This window comes from Saccopteryx bilineata, chromosome 11, assembly GCF_036850765.1.
Source record: "Saccopteryx bilineata isolate mSacBil1 chromosome 11, mSacBil1_pri_phased_curated, whole genome shotgun sequence".
Taxonomy (NCBI): domain Eukaryota; kingdom Metazoa; phylum Chordata; class Mammalia; order Chiroptera; family Emballonuridae; genus Saccopteryx; species Saccopteryx bilineata.
This window is the reverse complement of record NC_089500.1, coordinates 60,796,387-60,821,087: the sequence shown is the minus strand read 5'-3', so window position 1 is coordinate 60,821,087 and position 24,701 is coordinate 60,796,387. Positions and strand designations below refer to the sequence as shown.

General features: G+C 44.2%; 1 protein-coding gene across 2 annotated transcripts in view; it reads left to right on the top strand.

Moving 5' to 3' along the window:
• The window catches only part of SPIRE1 (spire type actin nucleation factor 1), a 271,534-nt gene extending 261,608 nt beyond the window's left edge, over positions 1 to 9,926 (top strand). The window contains exons 13-17 of one of the 2 annotated variants that reach the window (XM_066246306.1): positions 3,139 to 3,276; positions 3,822 to 3,892; positions 4,460 to 4,487; positions 4,580 to 4,713; positions 6,438 to 9,926. In XM_066246306.1, coding sequence (XP_066102403.1) covers positions 3,139 to 3,276; positions 3,822 to 3,892; positions 4,460 to 4,487; positions 4,580 to 4,713; positions 6,438 to 6,696 — 630 coding nt within the window. In that variant the 3' untranslated portion in view covers positions 6,697 to 9,926. The remainder of the gene's footprint in view (positions 1 to 3,138; positions 3,277 to 3,821; positions 3,893 to 4,459; positions 4,488 to 4,579; positions 4,714 to 6,437) is intronic. The other variant, XM_066246307.1, reaches the window with a different exon arrangement.
• The last annotated feature ends 14,775 nt before the right edge of the window (positions 9,927 to 24,701 follow it).

Below are 24,701 nucleotides of genomic sequence, written 5' to 3'. Positions count from 1 at the left end.
TGGAAACGAGAAACAACAAATCCCTTTCCCTGCGTATTTGTCATGAGATATAGAATAAATCTCTGATCTTTTCCCCGTGTTTATATCTGGCCAGCTGGGTAGTACAATCAAGTGCAGGGATGGCATTTTAACTGCTGTCACTACTGCTATTACTGAAGATCTCTCGAAATTTTTATTTTATTGTCAGTCCTCTCAAATACAGATATCTGTATACTAAATCCATATTATTTTAGGCAAAAAATTCACTTCCAAGTTTTAAAGTTAAACTTGGAAAAGGAAAAGAGTAATTAAATATAATAGTTGCTGTTTTTATTTTAATCTGCCTTTCTTTAGTTTAAAAACAAAAAACGTTGTTTTGAATAATTTAATTTTTTTAATTTACTGATTAATTTTAGAGAGAAAAAGGAAGAGAGAGAAAAACATCAATTTGTGTTCCACTTATTTATGCATTCATTGGTTGATTCTTGTGTGTGAGGCTCCAACCAGCTGAGCTGGTCGGACAAATTTTAAGTATCTGCTACTTAGTTATGAAGTTTTTGCTAATCAAGAACACTATATAAAATATGACTACACCCATTTCTCTCTGTGGCTCAGTAACCAAATTACACATTTTGCTCTTTAGTTGCTGTGCCATCTAACTCTGACCCCTTTGAACGATTTGTAAATGTAACCAAACTCATGAAAAGAAACTTTGTAATTTTAGTGACACATATAGAAGTAAGTTCTAAACTTAAAGGCACATCTGCTGCTATAGCACATTGTAATCATTATTAGAACACTTTAGAATTTAGCTTCCCTTTCCTAAATTTGAGAGTCATTTTGAAGCACAGAGAAGCAAGGGAATTACAGAGTTCTGCTACTCTAGTGCTTGTAGTCCACGTCTTGCCGTGAAAATGAGCTTAGTGCTCGCGTGGGAGAAGCAAGCCCAGCGTCACCATGGGAGGGGGCTCTCGCTCCCCCCCCCACCCCCCGTGAGAACCCTGAGTGCTCTCTATTTTTGGAGCATTAGTATCTCAGCATGATCTTTTAAGGTTTAATTTGGCTTTGGGGATGTTAAATCAATATTTTTTGTCAATTAAAAAAAATGAAAACTAGTAATTCTTTATTATTTTCTTTCATGTTGCATTAAAGTTTTGTTGTCCTTGGGAAAGCACCAGAATTAAAACATTAGCATTTGGCCTGGTAGAAGTTATCTTCTAAAGGGTAACCCAAGTTGAAATTTTTAAAAAGAAAAGAACACGAAAAAAAATCTACAATTTTCTATTATATCCTGCTCAGTACTGGATTTGCAAGTGGTTCAAACAGTGAGTTGAAAGTGTGACTCCGACTGAGGAAATGAGAACTGAAGGCTGTCTGGTGTTCCCCGTGCCAGTGGGTCCTTGCTGTGAAAAGGGTCCCCCCCTGCCAGCCCAGGCATTCGTGTTGTAAAGTTAATTAAGTTGGCACTATTTGCCATCTCCTTAGCATGCACAACAGCAAATGTCAGTTATTTGCTAGATTTATACATTATTTTGTTCTAAGTCAGCAATTTTGTCACAGAGTTAACTGTCCAAAAATGTGCCACAGTCGTACTCACAACTGATGAATGAAAATTACCACCAAAAAAGTTCTGTGAAATATGTTCAGAGCTCAGAAAAGCTGTCATGCAGATGTGTGCAGCCAACAATACTTACCTAGCGAGGTTTTAATGGCCTAATCTTCACAGAGACCTTGTCTCAGGGTGGAGCCAGACAAGGTAGATATTGGACATGCCCATTTACTCCTATTATTTTTGAAATCCTTTCCTACTGAAAGAAAGTTATGTGACGGTGATTTTTTTTTAAGTGTTTTAGACATCTTAGAGGGAAGTGATATAATCTTTCTGAATAGGCTATTTTCCCAGCCTCCAAATACTACGTTCTTCATCTTAATAACTCAGGTGCAGTTTTTTTCCCCCAAACATTTTTAAGCAAATTTAACCTTCCTTAAGTTAGCTTGAAAAGAGACAATTTAGTATTGATTGTCAGTAAAAACCAGTAGTTCTTCAACCTACTTTTTTTTTTTAGTAAATGCTAATGTTTATCAGCTTTACAACCTAGATTTGTTTTTGTTTTTCTCTGATTGAAAGACAGAACTGAATGTTAAAACTGCATTCGTAGTCATGTGCTTTCTCATTTGGCTTGTTTGATTCCAGAATGCCTGTGAGCAGTACTATTGTGTGTGTGTGGGAGTGAATTACAATGTGTTTGTGCCGAGAACATTAAGTTTCAGTGTTACTACGCTACAATGGCCCTTGTGAAGCCTGGCAGGGTGCGAATACACAAGACTGTTCTGTCTTTCTATTAGATCCACCAATCAAGAGCAGGCCGGATGGGGAGCAGATGGGTGTTAGGCTCTTTATTCAGTGGGATCAGTTACATCAACATCTTCCTCAGCTGTTTTTAGGGGAACTATTAACATAAGAGAGCCAACATAAATATTTATTGTGAAATTCTTCTGACTTTTCCCCCACATCTTTCAGTGCTGACTGTGAATTCAGTAGTTGTTTAAAAGTAATAAGAGAAGTCTGGAGCGCTCTGGGTCAGCCTGCAGGGATTGCCTTTTGGCTGTAAACTGCACCAGTAGTTACCTGTCCCAACGCCACTGCTGCCATTAGGATTTTTCAAGGTGTGCTGATGTAACTACCACTGTGCTTCTCAGTATAAATTACTAACCACCCTCTTTTGGCTATTCTGGGTACCACAAACCAGTTTTAAAAATAGTACTAATGCTGTTGATTTGCTATTTATCTATTAGCATACGGTATACAACAGAACATTAAATAGTGTCTTTGCATAATCATAGGAGACAACTGACATAAAGTTGGTTTAGAACAAAATATTTTTCAAGATTTCAGATACATAGCTAAACAAATGTGAAGAACTTTTACTTTTTGGAAACGTCAGTAGGTCCCCATGGTCCCAAAAGGTTTTTGCCAACTGTTGTCTTGGTGTAATTCAAAATTATGTGGTCCCCAGAGTAAGCCAGCTCTGCTCCAGTGTTCATTGAGGCCTCTTTTCTTCTCTGAAGCTACTAACCAGGTGTCTGATCTAAAGGGAAATTTGCAATGCCAGCAAAGGGGGTGGGAGTTTCTTATTCATGTGGAATTTTGAATTTCAGGAGGAATTCTGCTACCCAGTGGAATGCCTCGCTCTTACTGTGGAGGAAGTGATGCATATTCGCCAGGTCCTGGTGAAGGCAGAGCTGGAAAAATACCAACAATATAAAGATGTCTACACTGCCCTGAAAAAAGGAAAGGTAGAGCTGTTTCAAGTTGATTAATCAGCAGGGTTAGCAGAAGGGTCACTCACAGGCAAGGTCTCCTGAGGGAGCTCTCTGCCACCCAGATGGTACAGGACGCACAGGGGATTGTAGGCGGTAAGAGGCTTACTCTGCAGAAGTCAGTTCCTGTTCTGCCTTGTTCACCAAGGGGAGTGTTTTCTCCCTTAGAAATGAAAACTTCTGGAGCCATAATAAATAATGGTGTGCCTTCATTAAACCATGTCTGCATTTAGTCATTACACAAGGAAGACTTGTTCAGAACTTCCTTCCGATTGCTTCCATGACGGTGAGACTAGAGAGCGGTGGCCTTTTATTACTTTGTAAAAGTAAAATCATAATTAAATATAAAGACATATTTTAATTGTCACAGAGCCAAACATAAACACAGGGGTTTTGAATGATTTCTTCCTTCCATGTACTAAACTTCCCCAATGTATGAATGTAAAGTGTAATCAACCATCTAAATTAGGAAATTAATTGTTGGCGATGCCTGTTTTCTTCTTTTACATTTAAATTTCTAGCTTTGCTTTTGTTGCCGAACCAGGAGATTTTCCTTCTTTACCTGGTCGTACACCTGTCAGTTCTGTAAGAGGTAAGGTTGTTGTTGCTTTTTCTTGTAATTGATGACAGTAGTCAAAGAAGTGTCAGTTAACTTTATTGTTTCATCATTTTTCTGCACAGGAACAATATTAAAAATAATCTTTTATTATATTGCGCTATGCTTGTGGGTGAGGAATACTGATTTCTTCAAAAGAGTGGATCAAACAGTTATTTGGTATTAAACCTAGAAAATGTTTCTCTTCATTTATTTCTTTTACATAACCAAGATAATTCTATAATAATATGTCATGTTTGAACAGAAAAAAAATAGATGTGATTGTCATGTGACCCTTAGTTAGACAAATATTAAAATTCCAGATGTAAGTTTATCCTTTTATAGGAAATAGTATAAGACTAAAGTTTTACAGATTATCTTTTTGGCAATCCACAGTAGTATCAATTTTTTATATTCTGATAGAAGAACCAGAGAGTTTTTTCAATTTATTGTAGAAATTCACAACCATGTAGCCATTGGCTTCTCTCTAATCCTCCAATCACATCTTTGGTATCATGTCTTTGGTATCATGCTAAGTAATAATACTTCTGATTTTGTACACAGGCCCGTGTGCTCACAGTGTTGCAAAAAGGTAAGCTAAACTGGTGAAATATAACAATATTAATTTTAATAGACTGCCTTTTTAACAGTACTGCTCATTCTCAGTTTTATTTGGGATGATAGATGCGGCTGCCATCCAAGCCATATTCCACTCTTCCTATCTTTTCATTGGGACCTTCTGCATCGCAAAGAGGGGAGAGTATGAGGCCCGAGAAACCTCCCCTTAGCCACCACCGGCCACTCCGGAGCATCGCCAGGTGAGCAGGAGGCCTGGGTCTGCAGAGCATCCTTTGTAAAGGAATGACTTGTGGTGATGCGTGGCAAGGTTTGGGCTCGAGAGGGTTTGGGTTGGTTGGTTGATGTTACTATAGTTGTTTTTTGTGTGTGTGACAGAGAGAGAGAGAGAGACAGATAGGGACAGACAGGAAGGGAGAGAGATGAGAAGCATCAGTAGTAGTTGCGACACCTTAGTTGGTCATTGATTGCTTTCTCATATGTGCCTTGACCAGGAGGCTACAGCAGACCAGGTGACGCCTTGCTCGAACCAGATGAGCCCACACTCAAGCTTTCAACCTCGGGGTCTCAAACCCGGGACCTCTGCTTCCCAGTCCAACGCTCTATCCACTGTGCCACCACCTGGTCAGGCGATGTTAACATAGTTTTAAATTGCATACAAAACTTCCAAGTTAACTTGTCAAGGTATACTGGTTAGCTAACTGAAGGATACTTGACTCCCAGTTTATTTGTTTAGAAATAATTACTTTTGTGTGTCCTTTAAAAGTCATCTTTAAATCAGCCCTTGTTTTCAATGGAGTTGAAAACTTGCATTGTCTGATCTTTCTTTCCTTCTTTAGTTTTGAAAGAAAATCCCATGTTTACAATGATCTACAATTTAGTTTCCTATTGCAAAGGCAGAAATGAAGCTTTATGCCAAGAGCTGGCAATTTAAGAGTAAAAAAAGTTGGCTGAATGCAAAAGTTGTTCCTTTAGCATTTAATGCAGAGTAAGGTTGGTGTTGCTCGGGCCAGCAAGGTCACGCCCTGGCTGGGCCTGACAGGGTTAAGGTTTGACGTACCAGCCACCCACTGGGGATTGTGGGGTGGGTCGGCAGGGCTCTGGACAGTGAGGTAAGGAAGGTGGGAGCCCCAGCAAGGGACTCGTGCCAAGACTGCTTGTCCCTGTGCTTGCGACTCTCTGCTCTGAGACACAGCTGGTCCCTGATGACCTCTGATCATGGGTGGTCATCCGTTCTTTTCTACACTACTCTCAGCCTGCATCCTGTTGGGCTTAATTAAAATGGTAAATGAATAGGTGATTTCTAGTTATTTTCAAATACAACCAAAACATTTATGATGATTCTGGTTTAGTTAACTCCAAGTCTTTGGAATCCAAGTATAGAGAATTGTTGGGGAGGGAGAAGCATATTTGATAAATACAGAAATTACAAGAAAGCTGGTCCAAAGATCATTTTTCAAGATGTGTCATAGGATTGAGATAAATTACCTCAGTTTCCTGTAGCCTGACTACCGTCTGTAGTTAACTAACAATGTTCATGAACCATGACATGAGGTCGTTGGAGAAAGAACTTGAAGTCCCTCACTGATTCATCGGTGAGACGTAGCAACATGAACTTTATTTTGTCTTAGTTGTTAAAGTTCATAATCTGTATATGTGTGGTAATCAGGTGCTGACTACTCTATCCTATTTTCTAAATATTCTAGAAGGGATGCTGAGAATTTTCAGTATTATTTCTTCATGAAACATGTTTCCTGGTTTCTGTTTTTAAAAATATCTTAACCCTTTTCTTCAATTAGAAACCCTTCTCTGGAAGAGCACGACGTGACTCACTCACTCGCCATCCATACCATAATGTGTCTGCAGACGTTTTCGGGTTTTTGCACATATTTTCTTAGTATTGCAGCAGAACTATGAGTAACAGTACTGGATGTTTTAAACATTTTGTTTTGTTTTGTTTTTCCAGATTCTCCTCAAAATCTAAGTCTGTGGACAAGTCAGATGAAGAACTACAATTTCCCAAAGAGTTAATGGAAGACTGGAGTACTATGGAGGTGTGTGTAGACTGCAAAAAGTTTATTTCGGAAATCATCAGTTCAAGCCGGCGTAGCCTGGTGTTGGCCAACAAGAGAGCCCGGTTAAAAAGGAAAACACAGTCTTTCTATATGTCCTCCCCGGGCCCCTCGGAGTACTGCCCTTCGGAGAGGACTATCAATGAGATCTGAGCTGGTGCCTTTCAGTCGCTTCTGTGTTCCGAGGCGGCATTAGCGCTGGAGACACTGGGCTGGACTGTCTCTCCTTGCCGTGGTTTTAGTTAATAGGCTTGATTTGCATTAGATCAGGTTTCTGCTGCATCACATTGTTCCACAGCCTGAATGCCGTGTTCATATCGTTTGATGATAAGTGACAGGTCAGCCGATTGCTCGTTTGCACTGAAGGGACAATAGTTTGAAACTTGCTTTCTTGTGTTTTGTGTTTGGATTTGGAGGCCAGAAATTTCTTCCTTAAGTTTTTGTTCCTTACTATTTCTCAAATAATTTTCTGACTAAAGTAAAAGCTTCTCATGTGAGAATCAGCCTAACTTAGGGTGTCGACGTCAGCACAGTTCTAAGCAGTAAGTCATATTGGCACTTCCACCCGACAGTGTTCCTATCTAATGTACATAGTGACCACAGCCCCGCCGCACAGCCAGCACCGGGGGGCTGGCGATCCTCTCACAGCACAAAACCTAGGACTGCTCATGCTGTCCAACTGACTTGAGACTCTTGTTGCTCTAGGATGAAACTGCGGGAGGGACTTATGCCAGCATTTTAATGCAAACATCTGAATAAGCTGTACACCCGAGTGGGTGACCATATCCTCTGAGCCCCAGTGCAGCCGGTCAGTGTGGCCGAGTGGGTGACTGGCTTCCGTTCCCTGTCTTGCATGTATTGTGGCTGCCTGTAGTTTTAAAATGGAGGTCTAAAAAGTAAGTTTTGTTTGAGTTTCGGGACAAAGGATGACTAAACGTCTGTCAACAGGTTGCGTGTGTTTCAGTTAACTACGCACAGGTTGTCACAGCATGGGGTGCCAGCCATCAGCCACACCGGGGAGGGAGCCAGTTCCATCTGTTAGCAGCTACGTTTTCCATAACTTGTAGTCTAGCCATCACAGCTAAGTCAAACCACAATTTAGTACGTGAGGTCTCAAACTGAAATTTATTTTTTATAAATGAATTTTAAAGGAAAAAAAAAAACATTGTCTAGATCTTTTGAAATTATAAGATAACCTGACAGTAGACTTTTTTGGATGCTTTTTGCACAAGTTTTCCTTGTAAACAGTGTGAGTGTGTATGAAGGAGGAAGGTGGGTTTGGATGAAGGTAGGGCTGGAAGACAGCACTGGGTACCTGAAATTTTATCAGCTTGTGTGGCCCATGCCATGGACTAGGCTTTATTATTTTGGTCTGCTTAGAAATGACTGATCAATCAAGTTGCCATTAATGTTTGGAAAATCAGTTAATGCACACGCACAATAATTTCCTTACAGCTATACAACACATCTGTAGTCAACACAAAGGACAGCACCATGTAATAAAAAACATGGCAGTCCCATTTCACACCACATCAAAATAGAGTAACATTTCTATATTAACAGTAATACCTCAAAACTGCTCTGGTAGTAGTTTTTAATGGATTGAAATTTACAATTGAGTAAATGGCTTAAAATTACTTATACTTATGAAATAAACTTTACCAGTTGACTAAAATAATGCATGTTAACAGTTTGTATGTATTTGCATGTAAAAGTGGGCCACCAGAGAACCTTTATTGATTATGCAAATGTTTAAATTATTTTAAGACTCTTATTTAAGAGCTTTAAACGTTATATTGGGTGAATCTCATTTATAAAATTTTCCAAAGGGACCATCTGAACTCTCCCCGAGATAGTCGGGTGGGAGCCACACCTTTGAAGGCCTGGGCTTGAGCCTCTGCACAGCCACCAGGAAGGGCACGAGGTGGAGGGGATGGCATCTGACACGACCTGGCAGAGTGTGCTTTTTCAAATGACTCGTTCTGGGTTATTATTTAAACATAAGAAAACTAAACCCCCAGAAGAGAATTTTCATCCACGTTCACAAGGCAGATGTTTTAGTACCTCTCCATCTTTGACTTCACATCTTCAGACTGATTTGGGCATTCGGACCACCTCTTACCAGAGCATTAGAATGTAAATTCTTAAACAGCACTAACGAGGTTCACCAAACGCATTAAAGAGGTCATGGATAGTATATCTTCACGGGACAATTTGCAGAAAACAGTGTATAAGAAAAGGGCACGCAACATAGTTAAAATTGTAGAAATTGAATTAGCATCATTTTTTGCTGCCAAAATGATTTCTTGCATTTAACTCTTTCTTTACCACATGACGTGTACCCAATACCTCAACTAAATACGGTAATTCCAGAGAGTAATTCACTCAACAGCTTGTAGAGGGTGGTCTTACAATCCTTAGCATGACCATGGGTCTACCTTTCTCTTCTTACTACTAAAATAACATACCTCTACAGTGTTTCTCCTCGTTCTGGTTTCCGGCTTTTTGGCATTTATTTCTGACTCAACAGCGAGGCTGCTGTTGGCTGGCCGGCCTCAGCGGGAACCTGGCGTGTCCACCTGAGCAGTCCTCCCAGCACACCCCCTAGCGCTCCCCCTACTCCCTCCCGGCTCGGGCACCCACCCTTGCTTCTGTCCCAGACCTCAAGAACTCACCCTGCTGGGAGATCTTTTTTTCATTCCCCAGGCTTATTAGCGTTGTATTAGTATCAGAGTAGCTAAGAATGCTTGTAAATACTGTAACATATTTATTAATATTTGAAAGGCATTCATTCACTGGACAGTGGAAATTAACTCTCCCAAGGCAAGTAAAAACTACATCAAAAATCGATATGTACATTGACTTACCAGTCTTACTAGAGTTCAGATCTCAAGCCTTTCAAATTAAACCAGAAGGTTGTTATGTAGGAGTTTTTTAAATGATCTTACTTTTGAAGAGATTACGCAGTTAGCACCATGAACTCATACCATGAATTTTTTTTAAGGCTTTTATTTTTTTAACTGTATTAATAAATATAGGACTGTATTTTAGGTGTCACTTGGGAGAACGAAAGTTTTAAATTATGTTGCTATTTGCTAAAGCAAAATAGAAAATTTTGAACACGCAAAACTGTTGAAGGGCCATGGAGAAACGTGTGTACTGACTGGACTTTGACGTGGCTTCCGAGGTGCATGAGAGACAAGGTGCTGCTGGCATTCAGCGGGACATGTCGGTACTAAAAGTTTTCCCATTAAAATCCTTTATTTTAAAATTTATCTAGGGAAAAATAAAGTGGCTTTCCATCATGCCTTCTGTGTGGAGTTCCTGTTGTAAACTGGTGATAGCTTTTGGTAACTAGCTGTCAGCAACCACCCAGGTTGGAGAGGCAAGATACTTTTATCAGCAGCGCCTTATAATTGGTTTGAGTAATATAATCAAACAAGTATCATGTCAGAAAAATAAACAAAAATGGAGCCTCCAAAGTAACTGCTGTTACCTGGCAGTCATGAGTTCTTTTTTTACCTCAACCAGGTAGGAAATTAGTTTTATAAACATTTTATAAGAAGTTGTCTATATGAAGACATATAGAGAAAGATGATTTTTTTTTTTCTGAAGTTAGAAGTGGGAAGGCAGTCAGACAGACCCACATACGCCCAACCGGGATTCACCTGGCATGCCCACCAGCGGCGATGCTCCGTTGCGGCCAGAGCCATTCTAGCACCTGAGGTGGAGGCCATGCAGCCATCCTCAGCGCCCAGGGCCAACTTTGCTCCAGTGGAGCCTTGGCTGCGGGAGGGGAAGGGAGAGATAGAGAGGAAGCAGAGGGGGAAGGGTGGAGAAGCAGATGGGTGCTTCTCCTGTGAGCCCTGGCCGGGAATCGAACCCAGGACTTCCACACTCCGGCTGATGCTCTACCACTGAGCCAACCAGCCAGGGCCAAGATGATAAAGCTTTTATATATGCTTTTTTAGATAGAATTCCTCAAGAATATATTCCGAGAATGTTCCATAATGAGAAAACTTCTTGTTACTGCCCTTCATTTGCTTGAGAAAAAAATTGGGAAAATCAAACCTGGAAATGAATATAGAAAAGTTATATTTTAATATTAACTAAATAGAGAACATCATCTAAGGTATTAACGTGTCGTAAATACTATAAGCTACTCCCTTATTTGCCAGACATATTTTAGGACCTCCTTCCACCGAAATTTCTCTGTGAGATATATTTGTGTGTTCAGCTCATAATACAAATGTTCACTGACTTTCTTAGCCTAAGAGTCCTTGCCTCATGCCTCCACGGATTCCAGAGATACAGAAAATTTGGATACTATAAAGGGGAAAGCTCTGGGTAACCTTTATTTAACTGTATCTTTCTTTTTCCTTCCCAGCTGCAGTGGAGGAAAAGATGCATAGTTGTAATTCATCACTGCCAGGGGTCCCCAAACTTTTTACACAGAGGGCCAGTTCACTGTCCCTCAGACCGTTGGAGGGCCGCCACATACAGTGCTCCTCTCACTGACCACCAATGAAAGAAGTGGCCCTTCCGGAAGTGCGGTGGGGGGCCGGATAAATGGCCTCAGGGGGCTGCATGCGGCCCGCGGGCCGTAGTTTGGGGACGCCTGGTAGACTTTCACAAAGAGAACTAACTACTTTTAGGAAAGGGCTCCACTGCACATATGATGCATTTCGAGACTCCCAGCTCAGAGACGCCCTACTTGCTGTCTGTCTACAGAGTGTTCAAGTACACAGACACACACAGTACTCGCTCTGCAGCTCAGAGAAGGTATGCTCCTCTCCTCGTGGCCACCAAAGGCCCAGGACAGGAAACATCTCCCAAAAATGTTTACTAGCTGACAATCTACTTAATATAAAACTCTGCACACACTAAATAAATGTTTAGGGTAATTACCTGGCAGACTGAACTTCCACTATTATTCTGGCTTATTCTATTAAAATGTATACTTTCTGTACTTAGAATTGATCTCACTGTGCCAAACAAACTTCTGCAGCTGTTTCTGCACGATGCTGGTGGCAGAATCAGAACCACTATAGTATTATTGGAGCAGTAGAAATAAAGGGGCTTCAGAACTTACAGGACACAGCTCTTGAAAAGTGGGCTTTGAGAAATGGGGCATCAAGAAGTTGCTTCAGGTCCCTGTGGCTTAAGAGCTGGAGCATCATCTTGATGTTTGAACCTATGCCATGTTCAACACAAGTCAGTGTTCAGATTGTGTTTGCCACCCAGAGGGCCAGACACTATCGTATATACTAAGAGTGGTTTTGCAAACTGCACTAATGAATCTGATTCTCTGTGAAGTGAGAGAGGGAACTCCCTTCCCTAGGGGGCAGCTGGCAAGGAGGGGCACCCTTAAGCATGCTTGCTCACTTCTGTATACTTTTCCTTGTTGACTGCAGGAGTTACCTGTCAGTTCCTGGCCTACCTACCCACTGGTCCCTTTCCCTAGGGTGACAGTAGAGAATGTCAAATCCCAACTCCTCCTAGGAGCAGCTGTGTTTAAGAGACTGGAAATGCCAAAGAGGAACTAAGGATTTCTCTAGAGCTAACCTGAATATCAAGTTCCTAAGCAAAGAGGATCAATGCTCTAGGGCAGTGATTTGCAACCTTTTTTGAGCCAGGGCACATTTTTTACATTTACAAAATCCTGGGGCACACCACCTACCAAAATGACACTCTAACACAGTACATATTATACATATAGTTAATAATCTAGTTTCTAAATGTATTTATACTCACACCTGACCATGTCTCACGGCACACTAGTGTGCCGCGCACACTGGTTGAAAAACGCTGCTCTAGGGAAATGTTGGGGAAAAACAGCAGGGTTCTGCACAGGTAGATATTCTAAACATTGTAGCTGCTGCAGTACAGAGTCTAAACATGTAAACAGAAACAGAATAACTTCAACTTTTCAGAGGAAGAAACTTTGATCCTAGACATTCCGAAGAGAAAAGAAACCTTCACCTTGCCCACCAAGGAAGAGAGCATGTGGGGATGAACAGGCCCTCCGGTCGTCCTACCACAATCTCAGGGTTGTTTCAGAAGTCCAATCCTCGCCTGACCAGGCGGTGGCGCAGTGGATAGAGCGTCGGACTGGGATGCAGAGAACCCAGGTTCAAGACCCCGAGGTTGCCAGCTTGAGCGCAGGCCCATCTGGTTTGAGCAAAGCTCACCAGCTTGGACCCAAGGTCACTGGCTTGAGCAAGGGGTTACTCAGTCTGCTGTAGCCCCACGGTCAAGGCACATATGAGAAAGCAATCAATGAACAACTAAGGTGTCGCAATGAAAAACTAATGATTGATGCTTCTCAATGAAAAACTAATGATTGATGCTTCTCATCTCTCTTTGTTCCTGTCTGTCTGTCCCTATCCCTCTTTCTGACTTTCACTCTGTAAAAAAAAAAATCCAATCCTCAGAAGGGAAGCTCGGACTGAGCACTATAAGTGTAACTAGCTAAACATTCCCACCTCCAAGTGACTCCTGCGACAGCAAAATTTCCTCCAGGTGTAAGCCAGTGGTAGACATAACTCCTTAATCCTAGGAACTGGACTTTCTCTGTTTTAAAATGGTATTCACTAGCAAAAAGGAGTATGTAGGTCCTAAGAGCTTTCATTCTGATAACTGAGAAGACGAGTCTGTCCTCCATGAGGCAGGCACTTTCAGCAGTGTGCCTGGTTTCCAGTGGTGCCGACTGCACTGTGCTCCAGCTTGGCAGCGAGTGCTCTCTGACATCGCAACAGTTCCCTAGCATTTCTGGGTTTCAGTTTCTTCGACTTTAAAGCAAGGCTGTTGGACAGGGTGGTCTCTAAGATCACTCTCTCTAAACAGTACTTCCCTATCTTGATGACAAACCTGATTATGTACATTACATGAACACAAGAAAAAGTGCAAAATATTCTGCATTTATTTGAAACTTGAGGAGGAAAATTCAGTTTTACTGGTTGCTATAAAAAACCTGAGCCCATTTCCAAAATTCAAAAGAAAAACTGCAGAAAGATGACCTATATTAAAAGCAGACACAAACAAAGCCCTGTATACCAGCCCTTGTGCATCAGCAACACGCAGTCGCTGGTGGTTCGTCTCGCAGCCCTGCAGCCGCCAAGACCTGGTCTCATCTGGCGAGTCTTGTTCCCAGTGTGATGCATGTTCCTGCTGGCGGTGTGAAGAGAAGCAAGTAGCTATGGGGCAACAACATAAAACAGACTGTTTTAATTGCATTAAAAGGAAACAAAAGGACAGACGACTCATTGTCCAGCTTGGTAAAGAAATAGTTACCAGGGTCCACAATGAATATGCTCCCAGAGTAGTGATGGGATTCCCAGCCAAGAAGCTTGCCTCTGGCCATCAGTGCTTTTGACCCATCATTGCCTGAGCCCTCTTCTCCATCAAACTTGATCTTTACTGTTGACTTTTAGAGCTGAAAGTGATCCAAGAAGACATCCAGCCCACCCTCCAGCCAATGGTGAGCTCTTGGCTCCGTTTAAGCATGTCCAGGACCAGACACTTGTTCTGTGCAAAGGCCTGTCATTGAACAGGTCTAATAGTTGGGAAATTCAGCCCTCCTGTAGTTTACTCCCTGTCCTGCCTCAGTGGCTATATGGAATGTACCTACTCCTGTCCAAGTGACTGCCTTAAATAGCTTCTTAATTCTCACATCTGTGTAACACTCCTCCTTACTCCCTTCTGTTTCCTTTTCTCGGTTGGGGTTAGCACCTAACATCCTATTACATTGTTCCATGAGGACAGATTTCCTCCCTGCCACATCCCCAATTTCCAGAAAAATACCTGGCATGTAACAGGTTCTCAGTAAATGTCTCTGGAGTGAATGAATGAATGAATGAATGAGCAAGTTCCATGTGGAAAAGAGAAAAATAAATACAAAATTGAACCATTAAGATGTGTTCAAAACACTTGACATAGTGTGTTGTCTTTTCATTAACAGATAAATGCTACTGTAGCCCTTATGCTTTTCCCTTAAGTCAGGAATACTAAACCAACAAATCACTGCAGCCCCGCAGTAGCTAATGAGAAGACAAGCTGAGTCAGCAGCTCGTGCCCTTAGTGTGGTTGACGCAGAGATTGCAGAAACCCTAAGTGTCAGTCCGTGTTTCCTACTTCCCTTCTGTGAATGCCGCTGTCACATGTTCCTCTGGGCTCTCTTCTGCTCCACAGCTCCTGGTGGAGCCGCCATGTGTGCACAGCCTTGCTGCCCAAAGCCAGCTTTTGTCCATTAAAGAGATGGTGCATGACCAGGCAGTGGTGCAGTGGTTAGAGCATAGGACTGGGATGAGGAGGACCCAGGTTCAAAACCCAGAGGTCGCTGGCTTGAGCGCGGCATTATCTAACTTGAGCATGGGATCATAGACATGACCCCATAGTCACTGGCTTGAAGCCCAAGGTTGCTGGCTTGAGCCCAAGGTCTCTGGCTTGAGCAAGGGGTCACTTGCTCTGCTGTAGCCCTCAGTCAGGGTACATATGAGAAAGCAACCAATGAATAACTAAGGTGCTGCAATAAAGAATTGATGCTTCTCATCTCTCTCCCTTCCTGTCTGTCTGTCCCTCTCTCTGATTCCCTCTCTGTCTCTGTCAAAAAAAAAAAAAAATGGTGCACAGCTGGAGAGAGACCCGGAGACCTATAATTGAAGCTGCTCTATAAACGTGTAAGATATAGTTATCAGTACTTACTTCATAGTCATTAACTTTTACTACTTTTAAAGTATGATAATTAACTCTTTACTAGTAATCATAACATTTTGATTAAAATGTATGTGCCAGCTAGGACGGAATAAATATTAAACTATTTCAGATTTGTCATATTAATACATTAGGCCAGTAGAAGAAAATAGGGAGAGATGAAGATAAGTCTCATTATATTAGGTATCCTGTGCTATGTGTTAGTACATAGTTTAGAGACGATGTTTCTATAATTTTCAGTAGCTAATAATAGCTACCAGTTATCAAGCACTTACCCTATATCTGATACTGTGCTGAGCACCTACAGCCATGCTACCTCCTATAATACTCAGCTCAGAAGTAGGTAACGGTACTATCCTCTTTACTAGGTGAGAAACAGGAATAGCAAGGTTGTCATTTGCCCAAGGTCAAGTCACTGGCTAGCCCAGCATCACACCTGAGGTCTCTCCATTTCCAGCTGCTTTTCCTGCTAAGTGCTATGATTTGGAATCTAGTCCTCAAGTCACCAAAGCACTTAATGAATACCCAAAACTGTGCATGCAAACAAGGTAGAACCTCTTGTCCTGGCTCCTAAATAATGTTAAGTTGGTCTGACAAACACAGATGTGAACAGTTAAAAAAAAATTTTAAAAAAGGCCCCTAGGAGTTCCGAGTTTTGTGAGCTGGCGCCAGCTAAGAGGACAGCTTCACGGAGGCGGACCGTGAAGTGGGTTCGGAGGACCGCGAGGACCCGGTATTTCCCAAAGAACAGTCCGATGACACCCTGTGTTGGAGTCATCTGGGCCAACACCTGGGCCTTGGCTTTGACTTTTTAATCAAAGGTTATGATAGGATTGTTTTTAGCAATTTGACGAGAAGTGGGATAGAATGAGAGAGAACAGTTAGAAGGTGATTGTACAAGCTTAGTGTAGGATGAAGCATTAACTGTCTGTCGCTGTGTCACAAAGCCCCTGCGGTTTTTTTTTTGTTTGTTTGTTTGTTTTTTGTATTTTTCTGAAGCTGGAAACGGGGAGAGACAGACAGACTCCTGCATGCGCCCGACTGGGATCCACCCGGCACGCCCACCAGGGGCAAAGCTCTGCCCACCAGGGGGCGATGCTCTGCCCCTCCGGGGCATCGCTCTGCCGCGACCAGAGCCACTCTAGCGCCTGGGGCAGAGGCCAAGGAGCCATTCCCAGCGCCCGGGCCATCTTTGCTCCAATGGAGCCTTGGCTGCGGGAGGGGAAGAGAGAGACAGGGAGGAAGGAGGGTGGGGGGTGGAGAAGCAAATGGGCGCTTCTCCTATGTGCCCTGGCCTGGAATCAAACCCAGGTCCCCCGCACGCCAGGCTGATGCTCTACCGCTGAGCCAACCGGCCAGGGCCGCCCCTGTGGTTTTAAACAATAAACATTCTCTCCCCGATTCTGTGGGTCAGGAACGGGGGAGCAGCCTTAGCTGGGTAGCTCTGACCTGGGGTCTCATGAGATCGCAGTGAAGATGTCAGCTGGTGCTACAGGTGGTTGAGAGCTCCTCTCCCTGGGCTCCTCCCGTGTCCTCACCATGTGGTGGCTGGCTTGCCCGGGGCAAGTGGTGCAAGAGTGAGCAAGGTGCAAGCTCCAGTGTCTCCGCTGCAGCAGGCTGGAATGTCCAAGAAGGCAAGCGACACTCAGAGAGTTGGAGAACCAGTTCAGTACGCCACCGGGCTCAGAGGAGTTAATTCTGAGCCCCAGTGGGCAGGGTCTTTGGGGTTTTAAGGTCACACAGTTGGGTGGGATTACAAGGTATGCAGAATGCAGAAGCAGGTTTACAGGAGCTAAAAAGGCGGAATTAGTAAAAGCAGAACAAAGAAGCAGTAACAGCCATATCAAGGTGAAGTACATACTTTTGCTTTGTCATCATGGAGTCATAGCCATATCATCCCACCCTTGATGCTCTATAACCATGTCTATGAGGCATCACTATACATGTTTCAAAACACTCATTAGGACATGGAAGTGTGGGGGCGCTTAGTGGCAGGGTGAGGCCTACTAGGATAAGTTTGATTGGGATTTTGTAAGGAGTTATTTTAACAGAAATTTTCCAAAACAGTTTAGAGTAACAACACAGCCTACTATTAGTATGTAAGTGACTATTAATAACATTCTCTCGAGTCTACTCCAATCCGCTGGAGTGCTTGCAGCTAGTCCTGTGCCCAGAAATAGAATCAGGAGCCCGACCATGATCAGGAACGGTAGCTGGCAGCTCATTACAGTCCTGGTTGCTCCTTGGGCTCCATGGTCCTTCGCAACATCACCTGTAACTCTGTGGGGTCACGTGAGAAGTCCGGGTCTCTGGGTCCCCAGGGTTGTCTCTTGACTCAGGTATGGTGAATCCAGGGCACCCGACCTGCAATTTTAATGGCAGTTGGAGTAGCCAAGACAACTATATGTGGACCTGTCTAAACAGGTTGGAGTGGTTCCTGTTTCTAATCCTTCACCGACACTGAGTCCCCAGGTCGATAGGGGTGGGGCCAGTTGCCCAGTGGAACAGGGCCCTTTCTAGAACATCCCAGGCTATCTTCTGGAACGTTCTTCCTAGCATGTGGAGTTGGGTCAAGAGGCCTCATTCTCCTACCTGTCAGGGGGTCTCCTTTTAGCTTCTTAATGATGGCTGGGGGTCTCCCATATAAAATCTTGAAGGGGGAGTATCCTGTGGGTCCAGGAATGCATCGCACCCTCAGCAGGGCGAGGGGTAACATGTCTACCCGCGGGAGGCCTGTCTCCTGACAGAACTGAGCTAGGGTCGAGTTCAGGGTTTGATGCGTGTGTTCAACCTTCCCTGAGCTCTGAGGCCGGTACGCAGCGTGTAGCTTCCAGTTGGTTTTTAATACTTCTGCTCTTGCCCGAACAATGGTTGACACGAAGGCAGGCCCTCTTTGCCGCTTGGTCAGCTAAACGATTTCCCAAGCTTATTGGGTTGGTTCCTGTTTGATGTCCTTTGCAGTGTATGACTGTTCCTTTTTTGGGTTTCCAGACTGCTTCCAGTAGTTGAAGAATTTCTTCTTCGTTTTTTATTTCTTTACCCCTGGCCGTGAGTAGTCCTCTTTCCTTTTAACTGTCCCCATGCACAGGTAGGGTTGCAAAGGTATATTTCGAGTCAGTGAAGATGTCGACCTTCTTCCCTTCTGAATACCGCAGCGCTTGGATGAGCGCCCTTAGTTCTGCTCTTTGAGTGGGCCATCCCTGTGGAAATACCTCTGCCTTGAGGAACTGGTTCCGGGTGGTCAGTGCGTATCCAACTTTCCATTCCCTATTTTGGAGGAAGCTACTCCCATCCGTGAACAGTTCCAGTGCCGGTTCAGAGAGGGGAGTGTCTGTTAAACCAGGTCATCTTGAGTTGACCTCATCCATGGTTTCCTTACAGTCATGATCTGGCAGCCTGGCCTCAGTGGGGAGGAACATGGCTGGGCTTAGTGTGTGTACTGTTTCTAGTGTCACCCGTGGATTTTCACACAATAGTCTCTGATAGTGGGCCATCCTGGTGCTGGTGAGCCTCCGGTAACCCCAGCTATTCATTAGGGTTGTCATTGCATGTGAAACTTTCACATGGATGTTCTGGCCTAAGGTGAACTTGTCAGTCTCTGACTAGCATCACCATGCTGGCTAGTGCCTGGAGGCAAGGGTGCCACCTGGCGGCCACTGGGTTGAACTGTTTACACAAATAGGCCACTGGTCTCTGCCATGGCCTGCCAGTTTGGGTTAGGACCCCTAGTGCTACATGATCTTTCTTGCAGACAAAGAGATTGAATTCACACAATTTACATTCAGCAGTCCTAGCAGCAGGGCACTGGTAAGCAGTCTCTTTATTGCTTGGTATGCAGTCTCCTGCTTTTCGCCCCAGTCCAGGGGTTTCTCTTCTGGCCCATTGAGTGCTTCTTTTAGGGCTTTGCCTTTCCCAAGAACTCAGGGATCCAGATGCAGCAGAAACCGCGCTGCTCCAAGGAACTCTCAGAGCTTCTTTTGTTGTCGGGTCTGGGGATTGAGCAGATGGTTTGCTTCCTCTCGGGGCCTAGAAAACGATGTTCTTCGGTGACGATGAACCTGAGATATCTGACCCGGGGCCAGTATATCTGGGCCTTTTTCCATGTCACTTTGTATCGGAAGTTGCCTGCCAGGAGATTATCTATAGTTCATAGGAGGGCACGATTTACCTCTTCCCCTGGGAAGGCTGTGAGGTCAGGGGCCAAAGCCTCACCAAACAGGATGGGTGGGTTGGGTTCTTAAATTCCTGGGGCAGGTGTGTCCAAGTTACCTGAACTTTCCTGCCCGTGTGAGATTCTTCCCATTTGAATGCAAACAGCGGCTGGCTCTTTGGGGCCAATCATGGGCAGAAGAAGGCATCCGTAAGGTCCAGGCTGGCGAACCAGCTTGCTCCAGGGTAAGAAGACTGATGAGGGAATAGGGGTTTGGGACTACTGGGCGCACAGTAACAGCGGTTGTGTGGACCCTCGCAGGTCCTGGGCTGGCCGGTACCCCCCTCCATCTGGCTTTTCCAGTGGTAGTAGAGGTGTATTCCAGTGGAACTGACACTCGACTAGAATCCTGGCTTCTTTGAGTCTCTAAATGTGTCCCTGTGTCCCAATCGAGACTCCCTGGGCACCGGGTACTGCCTTTGCCTTGACAGGATGGCTCCAGGCTTTAGATCTACCACTACAGGGCGCGTGGTTCTTAGCTAGTGCAGGGGGTGGTTCTTCTCAGCCCACACCAGGAGGAACTCCTCTGGTAGTCCAGGAGGGTTTTGCTCGTTTATCTTCTGAGCGTGGAGTTTCCATTCGGTCTCTCTAGGAACTGTTACAGACATTAGAAGGGTCTTCTCTGTTCCTAAAGTTAGGCTGGCAGATTTTCCAGGAGTAAAAGCTATTTGGGCTCCCAGCTTACTCAACAGGTCCCTTCCCAGAAGAGGGATAGGGCATTCAGGCAGATACAGGAACTCATGAACAACCTGGTGCCCCCCACGTGGGCACATCCGAGACCCACAGAAGGGGAGAGCGGTTTGAGCGCCCATGGCTCCAATTATGGTGGCCTCCCGTTCAGGAAAAAGTGCGACCAGCATGGTGACTGCTGACTGTTCTCTTCCCGTTTTGTCATTGGCTGGCCCCCGGCTGTCATGCTGGCCATGGGCTCCCAGAGGCCTAACTTCATGGAGCCTGGTCTTACCTAACAGAATCAACCCCAGCTAGCCCGATCAAGTTCTGGACCGCTGGTTCTGGTTGATACTTTCCTTTCCTTGACTGAGTGGTTTTGGCAGCAGGGCCAGGGGCTGCTTTCTGGTTGGGGCGTTTGGTTTTCCAACGTCCGATCGCTGCAATATGCACATTGATCAGGTTTCAGGGACCTGCCTCCTTTTGAAGGGCAGGCCACCAGGACCTTGCACTGTCCCTTCTTATTAACGCAAAAACCGAACCCCTGGGGGCAGGGTCTGTGCTATCTATAACAAGGACTCTATAGAGAGTAACTGATCTGGGTAGCCAGGTTTACCCATCACGGCCTAGTAAACTGCCTGAACCACTGGTAAATCTAGGGTTCCTTCCGAGGGCCACCCGACCTGAAAGGTGGGCCACTCGAGTTCATAGAGGGTACGGAGTTTTCCAGGGGTCAGCTTCATGCCTCGATCATCAGAGCACCCCTTTATTAGAATTCCTAAGCATTTAGTCCAAGACAGTGGGTTTGGACTGACCAGACCCCATTTCTAGTCTAAATATGTCCTTCTGATAACCCCTCCCATGTCTGGAGTCACAAAACAGACAAAGGGTAGGAGCCCCTCCTTCAGAGGCCACTCAGTTGCCCACCTGGCTGCATCTCTCTCGAGAATTTAAGGTGTGTCTTGGCTAAGGTGCACCCGTATCAACCCTGGGCCTGGTCATCTCCCAAAAAGAAATGAGTTTGTTCTTTATTTTAAATATTTAAAAAAAAAAGAAATGAGTCACCATTATGCCGTATGACGTCGCCATGGAACCACAGGTTAGGACCCAGACAGACTCCAGAGCTAGCGCCATGGAGCCACAAATAATCACACATTCATTCACTCAGAAGTTATTACTCCCCCCCCCTTTTCCTGGGCATCCCTGTCTGGTGTCTCAATCTTGAGACCAAGGGAGGTGAGCAAGCTCCCCTTCCATCCATCCAGAGACAGGCCTGACTGGGGGGGGGGGGGGAGGCTGGTCCCAGAACCTTACCTTGTTCAGATGCACATCCCAAAAAAGATTAGTCCATCTCCCTGTTGAGTCCGGTCAGGCCCAATTACCATCTGAGCATGGGGGGCGGGGGCCTCTGGGAAGGAGCTCCCATGGAAATGTCAGGTGGCGCTGCCTTGTTCACACGGAAGGCCCCTGCTGGCCGGTGGTCTTGTTGCCCAGCCGGTAGCACAAGGAGCCAGCATGGTTGGCTTCCTGGTCAGGGAACCAAATGTTGCAGCAGACTGGAATGTCCAGGAAGGCAAGCGACACTCAGAGAGTTGGAGAACCAGGTTAGTACGCCGGCCGGCTCAGAGGAGTTAATTCTCCGAAGTCTGAGCTCCAATGGGCAGGGTCTTTGGGGTTTTAAGGTCCCGTGGTTGGGTGGGGTTACAAGGTATGTGGAATGCAGAAGCAGATTTACAGGAGCTAAAAAGGCAGAATTAGTAAAAGCAGAACAAAGAAACAGTAACAGCCACATCAAGGTGAAGAATTTTGCTTTGACGTCATGAAGTCATAGCCACATCATCTTATGACCTAGCCTGGGAAGTCCCACCTCATCATGGGACAGTCTGCCGTATTCTGCTGCCCCACAGCTCAGCCTCGCTCTGTGTGGGGGGACCATGGTCACCAGGAGGCAGCTTCTTTGGGGGCTGTCTTGAAAGCTGCTGTATGGCCAGTAGTTGCAGCCATTCATTTGCAGGTTCTCATTGAATTCGGACAGATGGTAAAGAAACAGTGGAGCCAAAAAACAGTGGGCCATTCCTTTATTAAAGTCTCGCACCAGCAGATGAGCAAACACACAGGGCTCCCAAAGCCACTGATACATTCTCCGGTTCCACAACCAGAAGAATCTTCTCTGGTTTTTCCCAGAATCAAAGGCTTCACCAGTCTCAGTGGAGCTTGCAAAAGCCCCTCAGCTCTGGTTCCCCATCCGCACACCTTCTCTCTCTCTGCAAAACTCCCTTCTTCAGCACTCTGCATTCTCTCTCCCTGCAAAACATGGCTTCCTTCTGCCTCTCCTCCAGCAAACATAAGCAAAACAATGGCCCTTCCCAAGCAGGAAGGTAATTTGCAATTTCACAGACCCACATACACCTGGTGCTGCCCAGCCCCCAATGCAAACTATAAGTGAGCAAACATAAAAATCCTATTTTACAAACGTATTTGACCAACAGCTGCCTATTGCCAGGTGGTAAGCACCTGAAGCAGACTGGGTCAGTTAAACTGAGAAGATACAGAATTGGTCTATGTCTTTTTTTTATAGGAATAAAAATGGCCTTTTATAGGAATATGTGGTTTCCAGAAGGCTACAGAGAGAGCAACAGAAAGAAGTCAAATAACTCAGGTTTTGTATCCTGGAAGAAGAAGCACTACAGAAATGGGGAAAAGGAAAGCAGTTTGGTGGAAGTTACCAAATTTAGTTTCATATGTGCTGCTTGAGAGATTTAGTGGAATCTATAAGAAAGGGGACAGCTTTACAGAAACTTTCTCTGGGGGCCAGGTAATGAATATCTCAGGCTTTGTGAGCCTCTTACAGCTTCCATAGCAGACCCCTCTGTATGGGGAGAGGGAAGGGTTATTTACAACCCTTTAAAAATGCAAAAACTATTTTTAGCTCACAGGCTGTGGTTTGTCAACCCCTACCCTAAGCAAACTGCCCCGCAAAGCAGCAAATAAAGCATAGAACCTGATGGGAAGTCGGGCTGGAAATCCAGTCAGTACTGAGTACTCATTAATTTCCTAAACAACTGCCTCTTTTACTGTTGATAGTTAACTCTTACTACTGATTATACAAGTTTGTTTCTTTTAACTGATTTTAATCTATTGTGTTTACATAGATTCTAGTGTCGCCCCAAATGCATCCCCCCTCCCCTGTATTCCCCTCAACATCTCCCTTGCCCCCCTCCTCACAGTGCCCTCCCCCTTTCCTTCAGGTTTATCCCATCCTATCATCCCCTTTCCCTCTGTCCTCTTTTCCTCTGGTCCCTTTGATGATCCCTCCTCTGTCTCAATTCCGTTCCTCAGTTCACATTGTTCGTTGGATTCCTCAATTGAGTGAGGTCATATGATATTTTTCTTTCTCTGCCTGGCTTATTTCACTTAACATAATAGTTTCCAGGTCCATCCATGTTGTCACAAAGAGTAAGATTTCCTTTTTCGTGGCCCCATAGTATTCCATTGTATATATGTACCACTGCTTTTTAATCCATTTGTCCACTGACAGATACTGGGGCTGTTTCCAGATCTTCACTATTATGAACAATGCTGCCATAAACGTGGGGGTGCATTTCTCCTTTTGAATCAGTGATATGGTTTTCTTGGGATATATTCCTAAAAGTGGGATGGCTGGGTCAAAAGGCAGTTCCATTTTCAATTTTTTGAGGAATCTCCATAGTGTTTTCCACAGTGGCTGCATTCCTATCAGCAGTGCAGGAGGGTTCCCTTTTATCCACATCCTCGCCAGCACTTATTATGTGTTGTTTTGTTAATGAGCACAATTCTGACTGGTATGAAGTGGTATCTCATTGTGGTTTTAATTTGCATTTCTCTAATGGTTAGTGATGGTGAACATTTTTTCATCTATTGGCCATCTGTATGTCCTCTTTGGAGAATTGTCTGTTCATTTCTTTTGCCGATTTTTTGATTGGATTTTTATCTTCCTGATGTTGAGTTTTACAAGTTCTTTACAAATTTTGGTTATTAACCCCTTATCAGAAGTATTGTCGAATATGTTCTCCCATTGTGTGGTTTGTCTTTTTATTCTGTTCTTGTTGTCTTTAGCTGTGCAAAAGCTTTTTTGTTTGATATAGTCCTATTTGTTTATCCTGTCTTTTATTTCACTTCCCCATGGAGATAAATCAGCAAATATATTGCTGCAAGAGATGCTGGAGAGCTTACTGCCTATGTTTTCTTCTAAGATGCTTATGGTTTCACGACTTACATTTAAGTCTTTTATCCATTTTGAGTTTACTTTTGTAAATGCTGTAAGTTGGTGGTCTAGTTTCATTTTTTTGCAAGTAGCTGTCCAATTTTACCAACACCATTTGTTAAAAAGGCTGTCTTTACTCCATTGTATGCTCTTACCTCCTTTGTCAATATCAGTTGTCCATAGAACTGTGGGTTTACTACAGGGTTCTCTGTTCTGTTCCATTGATCTATATGCTAGTTCTTATGCCAGTACCAAGCTGTTTTGAGTACAATGGCCTTGTAGTATAACTTGATATCAGGAAGTGTGACACCTCCCACTTTATCC